This window comes from Phoca vitulina, unplaced genomic scaffold, assembly GCF_004348235.1.
Source record: "Phoca vitulina isolate PV1807 unplaced genomic scaffold, GSC_HSeal_1.0 scaffold1, whole genome shotgun sequence".
NCBI lineage: Eukaryota > Metazoa > Chordata > Mammalia > Carnivora > Phocidae > Phoca > Phoca vitulina.
In genome coordinates, this window is record NW_022589704.1 from 22,985,738 (window position 1) to 23,005,412 (window position 19,675).

The 19,675-nt window shown below is 37.6% G+C and overlaps 1 protein-coding gene across 1 annotated transcript in view; it reads right to left on the bottom strand.

Annotated features, from left to right (window-relative positions):
* Window positions 1-19,675, bottom strand: part of SPAG16 (sperm associated antigen 16) — a 947,698-nt gene that overhangs the window by 450,719 nt on the left and 477,304 nt on the right. The window contains exon 12 of the mRNA XM_032402814.1: window positions 4,921-5,106. Coding sequence (XP_032258705.1) covers window positions 4,921-5,106 — 186 coding nt within the window. The remainder of the gene's footprint in view (window positions 1-4,920; window positions 5,107-19,675) is intronic.

The following is a 19,675-nucleotide window of genomic DNA, read 5'->3' on the forward strand; positions in this document are numbered from 1 at the left end:
CTAAAGTGCTATAACAAATAGACTGGAAATATAATGTCTCAAACAAAAGAGAAGTTTATTTTCTTATTGCTTAAGAATCCAGAGCATGTTGCAGGCCAGCTGGAGGTAGAGCATGGGGGTGGCTTTACTTCAAGCAGATTGATGATTGCTCTGTCATTTTCAGTAATTGGCTTCTGAGATTACTCTTGTCCTTCTCATTGATATCCCATCTTACCACAAGGGGAAAAGAACATAGAAATGGCACCTATCACTTCATCTAATACTCTGTTATAGATAACTTAGTACCATAACCACACTTAACTAAAAGGAGGCCAAGAAAAAAATTTAGATAGTCAGCCAGGCACCCAACTAATAAATGGAAGAAGGAGAGAGTGGCTTCTGGAGAACAGCTAGTAGTCTCTGCCACAGTGTGGCCCTTTGCCCACCAAACATCTGTGCCATCTTTCCTTCCACGTTTTCACTGACCTCCCACCCCGTGCACCAAAGGAGACAATACGAAGTGCTACTCCTTTACTGCATGTATCTCACGATGTGTGCTCTCTGCATGAAGCCCAGTCTGCTCCACTGGGGTCAGAGGTATCTCATGTTCTGGTGACCAACCAAATAACAGACACGTTTTCTCCCTTCTCCATCACCACAAAAAATGTACATTGAAGCAAGGACAGAATAACTGCAACACAAACTCCAATACAAAAGTAGAAAAATGGGGAACATGCAAGAGTCGCTAGTCTAAATAGTGATAGAATCCTGGGCAGGCATCATGAGGAACTTTGCCATGGCACTGAAGAAAATTCTTTGATTGAATCATGTCTCTTTCCCTAAAAGGAGCTTCTGTGCCCGTGGTTCTTTGTGGCCTCTGGCTTTGTTCATGGAAGGTTTTTTCCTTGTCCATCATCCTCTATGATCAGATCTCAAGTGGGTGCCATGGCTGTGCCTTCACTGTACACTGTCAAATACTAGAAGTGAACTTCCTTTGGATGCAAGTTCAGGGCCCTGAGGACCATTTTACAGTTTGAAGAGTCTGAAGAGTCAGGGTTATTAAGAATAGAATAAAATTCTCTCAAAAACTCCCAAAGTTTCCAACATATTTGCTTCCAGTCAATGTAATGCAGCCATAATCACAAATTACTTTCCTAAACATAGTTCTTAAACCTGCTTTATTTTTCTCACTCAACTTAATCTTAAGGGCATCTGAAACAATACTCCTGGATATAAGGACGACAGATTTATATCTCACTGTTTGGGGTCCAGAAGCTGCTGAGTGTTACAAATACCTCTGTGTCCTTCCATCCTTGTTTTAAACCACTCAGTACTTGACAGTGTAATATCTTGTTATAGCAGTGGGGGCAGTTATAGTCAGTAACATTTTGGCTGTTTCCAACTCCTTCCCCTCAAGCTAGAAGCTAAGCAGATACATGGTCTGCTTTCCAAATATCAGAGTGATAGTCTGGTAGAGCCACTCAGCCAAATACCCAGCTACCATTGAAGAAAAGCAACTAGGAGTCACCCAGAATACCCTACCTAGTATTATAAATTGCAGATGCATTGCATATTCTCTAATTGCTTCAATATTGTTGCATTTTAAAATTACTCGTAATCTCATTGAAGGTAGTAATGGAGTCTTAAATTTTTCTAATATCTTTAACACAGTGTAACACTGTTCATTTTATGAATATTTATTGATAATCTTATGCTTTAAAGAAACACAAGCTATTTTTTTTATAGCTGCCTGAGATCTTTTCTGATTTTCCTATCCCATTTTAATCACTTTATAGACTTATGTAGGATAAGACAGAACAATTAAATTTTAGTTTGAATGTAGATGGGAGCAGGGAGAGCACTTTCTCCATATGTATATGTTGATTTTTTCTTTATAATTCATGCAACCAAACTACTATGTGCCAAGCACTGCCTACTTAGGATACAATGGTATGTATGTGTGTGAGTGTGTGTGTGTGTGTGTGTGTGTGTGTGTAAGTGTGCATGTGTGCTTTAAGATTGACTTTTAATAAATATATTTGAAAATTAAGGTAGAAATCAATGATTACTAATTGAAACACATATAAATTTCCACTTTATATAAATAATCATTCAGAAGATCATTGAAATACTTCTGTTAATTATTCATCGAAACTTTGTAGAGTGTCAATACATCCAAACTAATTGTACCACAGATACTGTTCAGAGATTCTTATTAGCACTTAGTAAATGTGACTCTTGATCTGGGATTTTTTATGTTAATTATGATTCTCAGTTATCTAACTTTCTGATAAGGAGCTAATTGGATGGTTCTGGCAAGTAATGTCCAATTGAGGAGCAGTTGCAAGGCTAGGGACCTGACATCAACTAAAAGATGCTCAAGACTAAGCCAGGAGCTCAAAGATAAAAGCAAATTGTAAAAGAGAAGAATATAGTTTAAACTCCTCCTTCTCTGGTGACCAATAAAATCTATCAATATGATTTTTTTTTATTAAAAACTATATGGCATCAGGCAGGACGAGAATATATGACCCAGCATAGCACAGCTTCTACCACCAACATCTTACCAAGGCAAATAACTTCTCTCCTTAAATCACTAACCAGTTCCAATAACCTAAGAAATTATAAAGATACTAGTTTTAGACATATCTACAAAGTATTGATCCATGAGTAATTTTAAATTACAACCCAGTGTTCTGAATATTACTTAAAGATATATCAATAGCCACTATAGCTTAATGAATTTATTTGCCCTTATTTGCAAATTTCTCCCTTATTTGCCATTATTTGTCCACTACCTCACAGCTTCTAAATTGGTATATATCTGTCTTTGGTGATGAAAGTAAGCCCTTGACATTGATGGGAAATTTGAAATATAAAGAATTTTTGACATCAATTAGAAGCAATTTTGATCTGTTATATCAATATCTACTGGGTGTCAACTGGAAGACAGTATCTGGATATCAGGGTCCTGGAGAAAAGTCATTAAATCAAAATGTTTGAAATCATTCCAAGTAGGGCTGAGTCTACTGGGAATCAGTTTTTTAACTACATATTTTTTTAAACACTGAATGATTAAAACATTGGGAAATATATTATATTTTAGAATGCACTACAATCTTCTATTAGGATTCTCATCTAAGCCAAAAGTGATAAAAATTAAAATTCGACCCTAGTGTTAAAACTTCAATTATAGAAAATGAATAAGTCTTGCAGATCTACTGTGTAACACAGTACATACAGTTAACAACACTGTATTGTATAGTTAAATTTTTGCTAGATTTTATATTAAGAGCTCTTGCCAATAATAACAATAATAATAATAATTAATAGTTATAGTAACACAAGAAGACAGGAAAAAGCTTTTGGAGGTGATGATATGTTTATGTCATAGATTGGCGATGGTGTATACTTATTCATGGGTGTATACTTATTATGAAACTCATCAAATTGTATACATTAAATATGTACAGCCTTTTGTATGTCAATCATACCTCAATAAAGTGTTTTTTAATTCCAGTATACTACTATAATAAATATTTATTAAATCTTATCACATAATATAGAAACATAATAAAATTAAGAATTGCATATGATTGATTACTCAAGATAAGCAAATGGTATACATTTGAGAATTAAAACATGTCTTAAATTGTCACTATTTTAGATAGAAATAGATCTAAGTTATATTATTAGGAGCCATCTTTTCCCATGCAGAATATGCCAAACATTATTTAACTGAATCTGTATAACTCAGGTGGGTTATGTTATTTATTAATTAACGTCCTGAATCTGTCAAGTCAGGAGACAAAACCTGTACCTATCATTTTAACAGTAAGAATTTAATATATGGGATTGCTACCTATGTATAAAGTTGTTGGATGACTAAATAGAGAAAAAGAGAACTGCCACTGCAGGAAAGAGCTACTTTCCGTAGGACTTAGTGAATAAAGGAAATAGGGTGGATTGTTGAAACCTAGAAACTTGAAGAGGGGTGCCTGTAGAACTGAAACTTAGTCCTCTGAGGAGGGGGCACTTGTTTCCTGGCATTGGTGTTCCTCAGCTCAGAAAAGGGGCCATGCTGAGCTGGGAACACAGACCTCTGAGATATAAATAATCATACATAAATACATGGATGAGAGGTATTTGACACTGTAAAATAATAGGTTTTTCTGTCTTTAATTAAAATAAAAAAAACTTCTATATCTATACAGTATTGTACAGGACTTTGCATATATCAAATTATATCAATTCTTGTAATTTGTGAATTAACAAGAAGCATTTAATTTGGGAAATATTATATCAAAATTAAGTATAAAGCAAGTAATTATATCTGTCATATTCATGTCTATTAAATTGCTGGTTGATAATAAAGCAATCCTGTGGAAGGGAGAACTAAAATTCTAACTCTTTAAAGTAAGCATTTGGGGCGCCTGGGTGGCTCAGTCGTTAAGCGTCTGCCTTCGGCTCAGGTCATGATCCCAGGCTCCTGGGATCGAGCCCCATATCAGGCTCCCTGCTTCAGGGCAAGCCTGCCTCTCCCTCTCCCACTCTGCCTGCTTGTGTTCCCTCTCTCGCTGTGTCCCTCTCTGTCAAATAAATAAATAAAATCTTATTTAAAAAAACAAAAAAACAAACAAACAAAAAATAAAGTAAGCATTTGTTTCTCTCCTGCTTAAAACAGCTTTCCAATGAAACAATTCTAATCCTATTATATAGGCTTGATCTTTATACTTACATTTAGAAAGAACTCATCAACAATGATTAATAGAGTTAGAAATGGATTTCACAGAGATTATTTCAGTAGCTTTTTATAATTTTATCAACAAACAAGTTTTGTTTTTTTTTTAATATTTCCTGGTGGTAGCATGGAGAAAAAGAAACATTACCCATGTATTTTTATCAATGTAGAGGGTTAAAAATGTTTAAAGTACTTCTTACCTATTAACATCCCAGATTTTGCTAGTTGTATCCAGTGAGGAAGAAGCCACAAAATCACCACAGGAGTGCCACGTGCAGGACCATACTGCATGGTTGTGTCCTTCAAAGGTCAAAATGCAATTGCCTTTAGACAGGTCCCATAATTTAACTGTAGTGTCACCGCTTGAAGTAGCCAATTTGTTGCCACTATTTGCAAGAATATAAAAAGGTAATTTGTTAAAAAGTCAATTTATGATTATTTTTTATGAGTGATTATATGCTATCAGTAATTTGAGTGTGTGTATATCTGAGTTGTTTTTGCTTCTAATGACATACTAAATGCTTGAATATTATTTGACTCCATACAATTAGATATTTATTTGTATTGTTTAGTAATTCAAGTTGATGAGACAAACTGCTGTTGCACACTTTCTAAATTAATTCTTCTATATTCTTTTAGATTAATTCACTAAATCAGTAATTTTTTTTTTTAGTATGTATTAGTTTCGGGGTAATATGTTAGGTTCTGTGGATAATGTAGCCTCAGAATGATGAAATTTTAGACATTGGCTAAGGTAATTTCAAAAACATAATACAATACAAAACAACAGGTCAGCATTGTTTATGTTTGGATTAACTAAATGCTCCAAGAATGCAGTTTCAATGCTGAAAGAAGTGAACCGGGAATGAGATTTTGATCTAGACCTTAAGAGAGGAAAGATTTTGAAAAGTTGAGTGGTTGAGGATGAGTCATTAGATTTTCTATTTAGGTCATTGGTAGATGTTTAAAAAAGCAATGACTTTCAAGTGGTGGACATGAATGCTAGTTTAAGAAATGAATGGGTGTTAATGACATGAGCAGAAACATCTAGGACTTTTTGATAAAATATTAATTCCAAGAAAATTTTAATTCCATCAGTTTCTTCACATCCTTCTGCATTGCATGTTCCTTCTATGTGTTCTCTTAGTAACTTTTCTCTCCCTAAATATAATGAATTGCTTATTTGTACTCTTTCCCTATGATTTTGATTGAGAACTGTTTCTTCTCTCTGTTTCAACGGCATAAAGTACTAGGATTGACTAATTGAAGTACTCAGCAAATGCTTCCAGAATGAATAAATATATGAATGAATGAATGAATGAAGTTGTGCCATAAAAGAATAAGGAAAGGTACTCAGTATTTCCAAGAGAGGGAATAGCAAGATCAAAATGAGTGTTTGCTTACTTGCTTTTTTTCTTTTTTTTGCTTCTTTTTATGCTGAGAGAAATATATTTTTAAGTGCAGGGGAGAAACAACCACTGGAGAGGGAGAGCTTAAAGGTGGTGAAGGAAAGGTGGATTATAGAGTGAAGAAGTTCTCATTAAAGTTATAAAAGGATATCCATTTTACTTTTCAGATTAGCAGAATTAAAAAGAAATTACTCTGACAGGTAGTCCTTCACTAATAGATAGATATTTAAAACTGTCTTTTACTTTGCAGCTGCTGTTTATTTGTACATATATTTGCCATCCAAAATTTTAATTTTTAATACTTAATACCTAAAAATACATTTGTCTAAAAATATCCAAGCAGGAGTGCCTAGCTGGCTCAGTTCATAGAGCATAAAATTCTTAATCTTGGGGTCGTGAGTTCAAGCCCCATGGTGGGCCTAGAGCTTAAAAAAATATCCAAACAAACGTAAAAATCAAAAATAATTTAACCTTGCCTATTTCCCAAATCTGTCCTTCTGATGGACTATCATGCTATTATGGATATAAGTCTTGCTCTAGGATAAGAACTACGGTAATGTATTTCTGTCTGGCTGAAAACTCTTTCAGATGAGTTTTACATTCTTCTCTCTTGCTTTAAATTGTGTGACGAAAGAAACAAAAATCACAATAGTAATAATTACAACTGGAATGAAGCATTTGCAATCATCTTTATGAGTACCATCAACTGATATTTAATCAACAATAAACAATATTCTCATAAGCTTTTAATAAATTGAGGTTGTTCCTCAGATGTATGAACTCAACCAAACCCAAAATATATAGAATATGAATTTCTGAATTTCTTTGAAATGTTTTGGCTTTTCAAAAGACATGGTTTGAAATATGTAAAACTGTATGCTTTTGGCTCACAAGAAAATAAAGTCACTTGAGGACTGCGAGGGAGCAAGAAAGAGAGAAAGAATGATGAACCAAAATTCAAAAGGTGCTCTAAGTCATGCAGAAGTCAGGGTTTCCCTCAGCTCCACACAAATAAGACAAGTCAAAATCCTCAAAAAAAAGAAAAAGTAGGTCCAGGTTGTTAGCAAGTACACTAAATCATTCTAATTTACATTTGGTTAGCTTCTCGTTCTGGCTCTTCTGGACAGCCTGCGTGACCTTGGACAGGCCATTTAACATCAACACTTAACATTTCTGAAATTCATTGTCTTTATTTAAAAATAAAGCTCAATATAGCTTAAAGTGTTGTTTTGAAAATCATAACAAGAGAATTCTTATGACAGCACATTTTTAATTTTGGGTAATATTCAAACTTGATACTGTTTTTAAAAAGATTCTCTTGTGAGTGGGCGGAGCAAGATGGCAGAGGAGTAGGAGACCTGGATTTCATCTGGTCTCAGGAATTCAGCTGGATAGGGATGAAACCATTCTGAACACCTACAAACTCAAGAGGAGATTGAAGAAAAGAATAGCAACAACTCTGAACAGAAAAGCGACCACTTTCTGGAAGGTAGGACGTGTGGAGAAGTGAATCCGAGGCGATATTTGGGAGGATAGACGGTGGGGGAGGGGGCCTCTGTAGGCCGCTTCTGGCAAGTGATAAGAGCTGTGGAGCACAAAATCAGAACTTTTAGAAGTCTGCTCCGCTGAGGGACGTCACTCCAGTGGCTAAGCGGGGGGTGGAACCCTCGTGGGACCCTTGGGGTCACAGAAAGACCGGGGGCGCCTGAGTGTGGAGAGCTCCCAGGTATCAGAGCGGGGAAGCTGGCTGCAGAGATGGAGCCGAGGCATGGGCTCTCAGCTCGGGGTTGCCATAAACCGTGATCCGCAGCACAGTTGGGCCACTGCTCCCCCAGCAGGGACCCAACAAGTGGCAGATCCGGGGAGACTCACCTTCCTCCCCTGGGAGGAGCAGTGTGGGAGCGCACCACAGGGATCTGCTGGGTTTGGAGACTCCACACGGGATCGGGTGCCAGAGATAGAGATGCTCGGTCACAGGCCGGGTGAGCACGGAGTGCGGCCAGAGACCGGGGAGACAGGAGTGATTGACTGCTTTTCTCTGGGGGCTCACTGAGGAGCGAGGCCCCAAGTTCTCGGCTCCTCCGGGTTGGAGATTGGGAGGCCGCCATTTTCACTCTCGGCCTCCAAAGCTGTATGGAAAGCTTGGAACAAAAACTCCTGAGAGCAAACCCGAGCAGATTACTTAGCCCAAACCAGCAAGGGCGGGGCAATTCCGCCTCCGGCAAAGACATTTGGGAACCACGGCAACAGGCCCCTCCCCCAGAAGATCAGCGAGAACAGCCGGCCAAGACCAAGTTTTCCGATAAATGAGAACGGCAGAACTCCAGCGCTAGGGGAATAACGCACAGAGAATCCATGGCTTTTTTACAATGATTCTTTAGTCTTTCAAAGTTAATTTTTTTTAACTCTTTTTTTTTGAATTTTTCTTTTTCCCTTTTTCAACCAACATCTTATCAATCCCTTTTTTAACTGTCTTTTTTTTTGTAGTTTTTAATTTTATTATGTTATGTTAGTGACCATACAATACATCATTAGTTTTTGATGTAGTGATCCACGATCCATTGTTTTCATATAACACCCAGTGCTCCATGCAGTACGTGCCCTCCTTAATACCCATCACCGGGCTAACCAATCCCCCCTCCCCCCTTCCCTCTAAAACCCTGTTTGTTTCTCAGATCCATAGTCTCTCATGGTTCATCTCTCCCTCCAATTCCCCCCGCCCATTTTTCCCTTCCTTCTCCTAATGTCCTCCATGTTATTCCTTATGTTCCACAAATAAGTGAAACCATATGATAATTGACTTTCTCCACTTGACTTATTTCACTTAGCATAATCTCCTCCAGTCCCATCCATGTTGATGTAAAAGTTGGGTATTCATCTTTTCTGATGGCTGAGTAATATTCCATTGTATATATGGACCACATCTTCTTTATCCATTCATCTGTTGAAGGGCATCTCGGCTCTTTCCACAGTTTGGCTATTGTGGACATTGCTGCTATGAACATTGGGGTGCATAGGGCCCTTCTTTTCACTACATCTGAATGGTGCTGGGAAAATTGGATAGCCACATGCAGAAGAATGAAACTCGACCATTCTCTAACACCATTCACAAAGATAAACTCAAAGTGGATGAAAGACCTCAATGTGAGACAGGAATCCATCAAAATCCTAGAGGAGAACATAGGTAGTAACCTCTTTGACATTGCCCACAGCAACTTCTTTCAAGATACATCTCCAAAAGCTAGTGAAACAAAAGCAAAAATGAACTTTTGGGACTTCATCAAGATAAAAAGCTTCTGCACAGCAAAGGAAACAGTCAACAAAACAAAGAGGCAACTCACAGAATGGGAGAAGATATTTGCAAATGACACTACAGATAAAGGGCTGGTATCCAAAATCCATAAAGAACTTCTCAAACTCAACACCCAAAAAACAAATAATCAAGTCAAAAAGTGGGCAGAAGAGATGAACAGACACTTCTCTGAAGAAGACATACAAATGGCTAACAGACACATGAAAAAATGTTCATTATCATTAGCCATCAGGGAAATCCAAATCAAAACCGCACTGAGGGGCGCCTGGGTGGCTCAGTCAGTTAAGCGGCTGCCTTTGGCTTAGGTCATGATCCTGGAGTCCTGGGATCGAGCCCCACGTCCGGCTCCCTGCTCAGCGGAGAGCCTGCTTCTCCCTCTCCCTCTGCCTGCCACTCTGCCTACTTGTGCTCTCGCTCTCTATCTCTCTGTCAAATAAATAAATAAAATCTTTAAAAAAAAAAAAACCACACTGAGATACCACCTTACACCAGTTAGAATGGCCAAAATGGACAGGGAAAGAAACAACAAATGTTGGAGAGGTTGTGGAGAAAGGGGAACCCTTTTACACTGTTTTTGGGAATGCAAGTTGGTACAGCCACTTTGGAAAACAGTGTGGAGGTTCCTCAAAAATTTAAAAATAGAGCTACCCTATGACCCAGCAATTGCACTACTGGGTATTTACCCCAAAGACACAGATGTAGTGAAAAGAAGGGCCATATGCACCCCAATGTTCATAGCAGCAATCCCTTTTTTAAAAAAACATTTTTATGTTTCATTTTTAGAGTCATATTCTATCCCTTCATAGTAGTTACCCTTATTTTTGGCATATATATATCAGTTGTTCTTTCTTTAAAATTTTGAGATAGTTTCTTCTAACAGATCAAAATACACCCTAAATCTCTAGTGTATGGTTTTGTTCTTCTCTCCTGCCTGATCACATTCTCTTTTTTTTTTCTTTTTTTTTAATCCTCTTCTTTCTTTTTTCAAACAACTTCTTATAAATTCCTTTTATAAAATTTTTTATAATTTTCATCTTTATAGTCATATTCCATCCCTTCATCATATCAACCCTTATTTTTGTACATATATAAGTTTTTCTTTCTTTAAAATTTTGTAAGGTACTTTCTTCTAACAGACAAAAATACACCCAAAATCTAGTGTGTGGCACTGATCTATGCGCCAGCCTGATCATATCTGACCATATTCTGTTTTGTTTTATTCTGTTTTTGTTTGTTTTTATCTTTTTCTTTTTCTTTTTTTTCTTTTTCTTTTTTCTTCCTTTCCCTTTCTTTTCCTCCGGCTTCAGGTCTTTTCTGATTTGTTTAGAGTATATTTTCTGGGGACGTTGTTTCCCTGTTAGCATTTTGTTCTCTCATTAATCTGTTCTCCTCTGGACAAAATGACAAGATGGAAAATATCACCTCAACAAAAAGAACAAGAGGTAGTACCAACTGCCACGGACCTACTCAATACAGACATTAGTACGATGTCGGATCTAGAGTTCAGAATCATCACTTTAAAGATACTAGCTGGGCTTGAAAAAAGCATGGAAGTTATTAGAGAAACCCTTTCTGGAGAAATAAAAGAACTAAAATCTAACCAAGTCGAAATCAAAAAGGCTATTAATGAGATGCAATCAAAAAAGTGGCTGCTAACTTCTAGGACAAATGAGCCAAAAGAGAGAATCAGTGATATAGAAGACCAAATGATGGAAAATAAAGAAGCTGAGAAAAAGAGAGACAAACAACTCCTGAATCACAAGGGCAGAATTCGAGAGATAAGTGATACCATAAGACAAAACAACATTAGAATAATTGGGATCCCAGAAGAAGAAGAAAGAGAGAGAGAGTCAGAAGGTATACTGGAGCAAATTATAGCAGAGAACTTCCCTAATTTGGGGATGGAAACAGGCATCAAAATCCAGGAAGCACAGAGAACCCCTCTCAAAATCAATAAAAATAGGTCAACACCCCGACATCTAATAGTAAAACTTACGAGTCTCAGAGACAAAGAGAAAATCCTGAAAGCAGCTTGGGAGAAGAGATCTGTAACCTACAATGGTAGAAACATTAGATTGGCAACAGATCTATCCACAGAGACCTGGCAGGCCAGAAAGGACTGGCATGATATATTCAGAGCACTAAATGAGAAAAATATGCAGCCAAGAATACTATATCCAGCTAGGCTGTCACTGAAAAAAGAAGGACAGATAAAAAGCTTCCAGGACAAACAAAAACTAAAGGAATTTGCAAACACGAAACCAGCCCTACAAGAAATATTAAAAGGGGTCCTCTAAGCAAAGAGAGAGCCCTAAAGTAAAATAGACCAGAAAGGAACACAGACAATATACAGTAACAGTCACCTTACAGGCAATACAATGGCACTAAATTCATATCTTTCAATAGTTACCCTGAATGTAAATGGGCTAAATGCCCCAATCAAAAGACACAGGCTATCAGATTGGATTAAAAAACAAGACCCATTGATATGCTGTCTGCAAGAGGCTCATTTTAGACCCAAAGACACCCCCACATTGAAAGTGAGGGGGTGGAAAACCATTTACCATGCTAATGGACACCAAAAGAAAGCTGGGGTGGCAATCCTTATATCAGACAAATTAGATTTTAAACCAAAGACTGTAATAAGAGATGAGGAAGGACACTATATCCTACCTAAAGGGTCTACCCAACAAGAAGATCTAACAATTGTAAATATCTATGCCCCTAACATGGGAGCAGCCAATTATATAAGGCAATTAATAACAAAAGCAAAGAAACACATTGACAGCAATACAGTAATAGTGGGGGACTTTAACACCCCCCTCACTGAAATGGACAGATCATCTAAGCAAAAGATCAACAAGGAAATAAAGACTTTAAATGACACACTGGACCAAATGGACTTCACAGACATATTTAGAACATTCCATCCCAAAGCAATGGAATACACATTCTTCTCTAGTGCCCATGGAGCATTCTCCAGAATAGATCACATCCTAGGTCATAAATCAGGTCTCAACCAGTACCAAAAGATTGGGATCATTCCTGCCTATTTTCAGACCACAATGCTTTGAAACTAGAACTCAATCACAGGAGGAAAGTCGGAAAGAACTCAAATACATGGAGGCTAAAGAGCATCCTACTAAAGAATGAATGGGTCAACCAGGAAATTAAAGAAGAATTAAAAAAATTCATGGAAACCAATGAAAGTGAAAACACAACTGTTCAAAATCTTTGGGATGCAGCAAAAGCAGTTCTAAGAGGGAAGTATATAGCAATACAAGCCTTTCTCAAGAAACAAGAAAGGTCTCAAGTACACAACCTAACCCTACACCTAAAGGAGCTGGAGAAAGAACAGCAAATAAAGCCTAAATCCAGCAGGAGAAGAGAAATAATAAAGATCAGAGCAGAAATCAATGAAATAGAAACCAAAAGAACAGTAGAACAGATCAACGAAACTAGGAGCTGGTTCTTTGAAAGAATTAACAAGATTGATAAACCCCTGGCCAGACTTACCAAAAAGAAAAGAGAAATGACCCAAATCAACAAAATCATGAATGAAAGAGGAGAGATCACAACCAACACCAAAGAAATACAAATGATTATAAGAACATATTATGAGCAACTCTATGCCAGCAAATTAGATAACCTGGAAGAAATGGATGCATTCCTAGAGACATATAAACTGCCAAAACTGAACCAGGAAGAAATAGAAAACCTGAACAGACCTATAACCACTAAGGAAATTGAAGCAGTCATCAAAAATCTCCCAACAAACAAGAGCCCAGGGCCAGATGGCTTCCCAGGGGAATTCTACCAAACATTTAAAGAAGAATTAATACCTACTCTTCTAAAGCTGTTTCAAAAAAAATAGAAATGGAAGGAAAACTTCCAAACTTGTTTTATGAGGCCACCATTACCTTGATCCCAAAACCAGACAAAGACCCTATAAAAAGGAGAATTACAGACCAATATCCTTGATGAACATGGATGCAAAAATTCTCACCAAAATACTAGCCAAGAGGATCCAACAGTACATTAAAAGGATTATTCACCCCACGACCAAGTGGGATTTATCCCTGGCCTGCAAGTTTGGTTCAACATTCACAAATCAACGTGATACAATACATTAACAAAAGAAAGAACAAGAATCATATGGTCCTCTCAGTAGATGCAGAAAAAGCATTTGACAAAGTACAGAATCCTTTCTTGATCAAAAGTCTTCAGAGTATAGGGATAGAGGGTACATACCTCAATATCATAAAAGCCATCTATGAAAAACCTACAGCGAATATCATTCTCAATGGGGAAAAACAGAGCTTTCCCCCTAAGGTCAGGAACGCGGCAGGGATGTCCGCTATCACCACTGCTATTCAACATAGTATTAGAAGTCCTAGCCATAGCAATCAGACAACAAAAAGAAATAAAAGGCATCCAAATCGGCAAAGAAGTAGTCAAACTCTCACTCTTTGCAGATGATATGATACTTTATGTGGAAAATCCAAAAGACTCCACCCCAAAACTGCTAGAACTCATACAGGAAGTCAGTAAAGTGGCAGGATATAAAATCAATGCACAGAAATCAGTGGCATTCCTATACACCAACAACAAGACAGAAGAAAGAGAAATTAAGGAGTCGATCCCATTTACAATTGCACCCAAAACCATAAGATACCTAGGAATAAATCTAACCAAAGAGGCAAAGGATCTGTACTCAGAAAACTATAAAATACTCATGAAAGAAATTGAGGAAGACACAAAGAAATGGAAAAACGTTCCATGCTCATGGATTGGAAGAACAAATATTGTGAAGATGTCTATGCTACCTAGAGCAATCTACACATTCAATGCAATCCCCATCAAAATACCATCCACTTTTTTCAAAGAAATGGAACAAATAATCCCAAAATTTGTATGGAACCAGAAATGACCCCAAATAGCCAGAGGAATGTTGAAAAAGAAAAGCAAAGCTGGTGGCATCACAATCCCAGACTTCAAGCTCTATTACAAAGCTGTCATCATCAAGACAGTATGGTACTGGCACAAAAACAGACACATAGATCAATGGAACAGAATAGAGAGCCCAGAAATGGACCCTCAACTCTATGGTCAACTAATCTTTGACAAAGCAGGAAAGAATGTCCAATGGAAAAAAGACAGTCTCTTCAACAAATGGTGTTGGGAAAATTGGACAGCCACATGCAGAAGAATGAAACTGGACCATTTCCTTACACCACACACAAAAATAGACTCAAAACGGTTGAAAGACCTAAATGTGAGACAGGAACCCATCAAGATCCTAGGGGAGAACACAGGCAGCAACCTCTTTGACCTCAGCCATAGCAACTTCTTCCTAGAAACATTGCCAAAGGCAAGGGAAGCAAGGGCAAAAATGAACTATTGGGACTTCATCAAGATAAAAAGCTTTTGCACAGCAAAAGAAACAGTCAACAAAACCAAAAGACAACCGACAGAATGGGAGAAGATATTTGCAAATGACATATCAAATAAAGGGCTAGTATCCAAAATCTATAGAGAACTTATCAAACTCAATACCCAAAGAACAAAGAATCCAATCAAGAAATGGGCAGAACACAGGAACAGACATTTTTCCAAAGAAGACATACAAATGGCCAACAGACACATGAAAAAGTGCTCAACATCGCTCAGCATCAGGGAAATCCAAATCAAAACCTCAATGAGATACCACCTCACACCAGTCAGAATGGCTAAAATTAACAAGTCAGGAAATGACAGATGTTGGTGGGGATGCGGAGAAAGGGGAACCCTCCTACACTGTTGGGTGGGAATGCAAGTTGGTGCAGCCACTCTGGAAAACAGTATGGAGGTTCCTCAGAAAGTTGAAAATAGAGCTACCATATGATCCAGCAATTGCACTACTGGGTATTTATCCCAAAGATACAAATGTAGTGCTCCGAAGGGGTACGTGCACCCCGATGTTTATAGCAGCAATGTCCACAATAGCCAAACTGTGGAAAGAGCCAAGACGTCCATCGACAGATGAATGGATAAAGAAGAAGTGGTATATATATACAATGGAATATTATACAGCCATCAAAAGGAATGAGATCTTGCCATTTGCAACGACATGGATGGAACTGGATGGTATTATGCTGAGCGAAATAAGTCAATCAGAGAAAGACATGTATCATATGACCTCACTGATATAAGGAATTCTTAATCTCAGGAAACAAACTGAGGGTTGCTGGAGTGGGGGGTGTGGTGGGAGGGATGGGGTGGCTGGGTGATAGACATTGGGGAGGGTATGTGCTATGGTGAGCGCTGTGAATTGTGCAAGACTGTTGAATCACAGATCTGTACCTCTGAAACAAATAATGCAATATATGTTAAGAAAAAAAAAAAAAGAAGATAGCAGGAGGGGAAGAATGAAGGGGGGAAATCGGAGGGGGAGATGAACCATGAGAGATGATGGACTCTGAAAAACCAACTGAGGGTTCTAGAGGGGAGGGGGGTGGGAGGTAGGGTTAGCCTGGTGATGGGTATTAAGGAGGGCACGTTCTGCATGGAGCACTGGGTGTTAAGCACAAACAATGAATCATGGAACACTACATCAAAGACTAATGATGTAATGTATGGTGATTAACATAACAATAAAAAATTAAAAAAAAAAGATTCTCTTGTGATCTCCAGTTCAGTTTTTATGTAGAATTGTTTATCCATATGTCCATAAATAGTAGAATGAAATTCAAGTACTGCCATTATACTATAGTTTCATATAGCTGTGTCTATCTACTCAACAGGATTATCTGAATTTGTAAGAGGACTACTAGTCACGATATTCTCAGTTACTATAGAATAGGTACGTATTATTTTATAGCAGAAAAACATATAACCAAATTATATTAAAATGTTTTCTCATACTTTTTATAGGTAAAAGATAAACATTTTGGTTCCACTGAGCTCATAAAATGATTATATCAGAAAAGTTCTAAACTTAGAATTTAGATTACTTGAAAAACATTAAGATACATTTGACTTATGTTTAATGTGCCCAGTTTGTGAGAGTCCCCCAAACTTTAAGTTAAAAGTTGAAACAGAAAGGGCTAAGACTGCTTTCGCCCAAGTTATTCTAAATTCTTAGCCTTTGATACAGAGCTGCTGGCTGCATCCGGCTGGTGGGGGAGGGCACTATAACAGAGTAAAGCAAACACCAGCCCACACAGAGGATGGTCTTTTTTGAAGTAAACAGTGCCCACATCCAAGTGCCATTCCCTTTGTTCTCAAATGATCTATCCTTCTTTGCGTAGAAATCTAGGATCAACCAAGAATCATAAGTAAAGTGAATTCAGAAGACAGCATTCTGTGCAGATATTACAGATTCTAGCAAAAGCAGAGAGGCAATATTGAGGTTCAGGAAAGAGCAGGCCTTCCCTGCCTGGCTGCAAAACCACTGCCCTTACTTGGATGGGTGTATTCCTCGGAGCTGCAGGTGTACCTTTGTCAGTTGCTTGAGAAACTTCAGCTGGATTGTCCACTTTTACATAGGAATGGCAAGATGCTGGCAACTGGACTCTCCTATGCCTGGTATACAGTATTTATAAGACATACTGTGTGAATGCATGAATGATGTATGTAATAAGGAAAGAGAGATTTCAGTTGTACATAGATCTGTGTTACTAGAATGGAATAATCTACATAATTTAGGGTTATATATATGAACAAGTTTATGTATAGTAAGACATCTTGGTACAGAGAAGAGAAAAATGTTGGAATTCTAAAACTTCTAGCATGTTACTAATTCTTTTTATTTTATTTTATCCTTTGCATTTATGTTATTGTTTAGGTTATAGATGCAAAAGGACAGAAATTGGTAGGTTAGTTTATGAAACTTTATGCAGAGATCATGAATAATGGTGTGATCCTGAAAATAAGACAGAGATACCCAGGAATGCCCTTAAACTTTTAAGTACCTATTTCAATCTTGGGAATTATTTTTTTTTATTAATTTTATTATTAATTCTCTTACTGTATCCAACATGCTTCTGAGTATTCTCTAGTTGTCATTCATATGCATGCATGTGACACATTAAAATGGAGTATTCTTGAAAAACATAACCTAGGTAATTATAATATTTTGATATATATCCATAGGTACTAAAATATAGTTCTCATCCTTTTTCAAATTAAGTTTCTATGCATACCTTATGACTTTGTCTGGAAAAAGTTATTTTCAGAATATTAAATCTATTTTTTTCAGCTATCTCAAAATTTTTACATTTGACACTTTCTTTTCTTTTCTTTCTTTTGACCCAATTTCTACAAAACACAGGAGATTCATTTATTCATTTCACAGTTAGTCACATGCTCCAGACACTGTACTAGACAACCCCATCCATCATCCCTCTGTGTTTCTCCAACACACCAAGCATTTTTCCCTCAGGGTATCTGCACACACTTCCTCTGGCACTAAGAGGTTATCTCCCCTGGAGATTCCCATGGCTTCCTCCATGACTTCCGTTAAGAGACCTTCTCTTAAACTTCACCTTATCATGGAGGGCATCTCTGACAATCTCACTTAAAATACTATATCATCCTAACTTTTTGCCTCTCTGTTACTCTTTACTGTATTACTCTTCTCTATAGCACTTATCATCATTTATTAAACTATACATAACTTATTTATTGTCTCTCTCTCTGCCAGTGGAATGTAGCATATATGAGAGCAGGAACTTTTTTAATCCACTGCTATGTCTCCAATGCCAGCTTCAGACCTAGCACATAGGGAATCTCAATACATAGCTATTGAATCAATGAATTAATGCATGAAACACAATTAGGAATACGCCAAAGTCCCTAAAGTCCTATCTATCTATCTATCTATTTATTTATTTATTTTAAGATTTTATTATTTATTTGACAGAGAGAGACAGAGGACACCAACAGGGAGGGAGAGGGAGAAGCAGACTTCCCATAAATCCTATCACCTTGCAGAGTTTCAGATTACCATCTCTCTCGGTCTAAAATGTGAAGACCCAGCTATTGCCCCTTTTTGCACAAAGTTCCAGAAGATTCCTCCTTTTCATTCAGACCAGGACCCAGGCCTCTTTCTCATAACACCAGAGGCAAGAGCTCTCCATTTGCAGTCCCCTTGTGTATTTCTGGCCCTGGGTTCTCATGGTGCATGGGACAGGGAAGCCACTCTTTATTAAGAATGATATTTTTGCCATGTGCAGCAGACCTTCTCTATATTCAAACTTCTCTATATTCAAACTGCTTACACACTGAAGGAATTTCCACAACCCAACGTCTTCTCTAGTGCTTGGGTCTCCCCAAAACAGTTCTATAATTCATTATTGAGTTTTTTTAAAGTTCATTAACTTATCTAATTCCTCCTGAGTGTCCACTATTTACCAGAGATACAAAAGATATGAAGGATATGAAGTACACGTATGCCTCAAATTATTTACTTTTTTTTTTTTTAAGATTTTATTTATTTATTTGACAGAGACAGAGATAGCGAGAGCAGGAACACAAGCAGTGGGAGTGGGAGAGGGAGAAGCAGGCTTCCCCTCGAGGAGGGAGCCGGACGTGGGACTCGATCCCAGGACCCTGGGATCATGACCTGAGCCGAAGGCAGACGCTTAACGACTGAGCCACCCAGGCGCCCAAATTATTTACATTTTTTTGGCTTACATTATGAGAGTTGGAAGTATATATATAAAAGTCTGATCACTTTTTTCACTTCCCCTTTGCCACCGTAAAATTGTTTCTTCTGAGCTGCCTGTGTTTTTGCGCCACTGCCCTGTAATAAAGTTAAGGCACAACACTGTGAAGATCTGCATTACTGAAAGGTTGTTGTTGAGGCTACTGTGCATTAGATTATACATTACATAAGAATATCAAATACTTTCAATATGGACCCAGTGGTGAAATGCCATTCAGGTCTTAGCCGCAGGAGGCACTGCTACTGCTGAACAGCCTGAGGCGATTTCTCTCACTGACGATGAAAAGCACATAGCTAACTAGTCTACTTCTTCCTGGTGATTGTTAGAACACTTAGGTACAAAGTTGAAGCCCTCCTCTAACAAAAATAATATTATGTTTTGGCTTTTATTAATTAATGAAGGCCCATATAGCCAAACTTTAATACAAAAAAAATTAAAGTAGATTACATGCATTTTATGTATTAACTTTACTCCTGGCTTCATCATAGTTTACCTATTCTAGGTTAGCTTTCACGCCAATTATTTC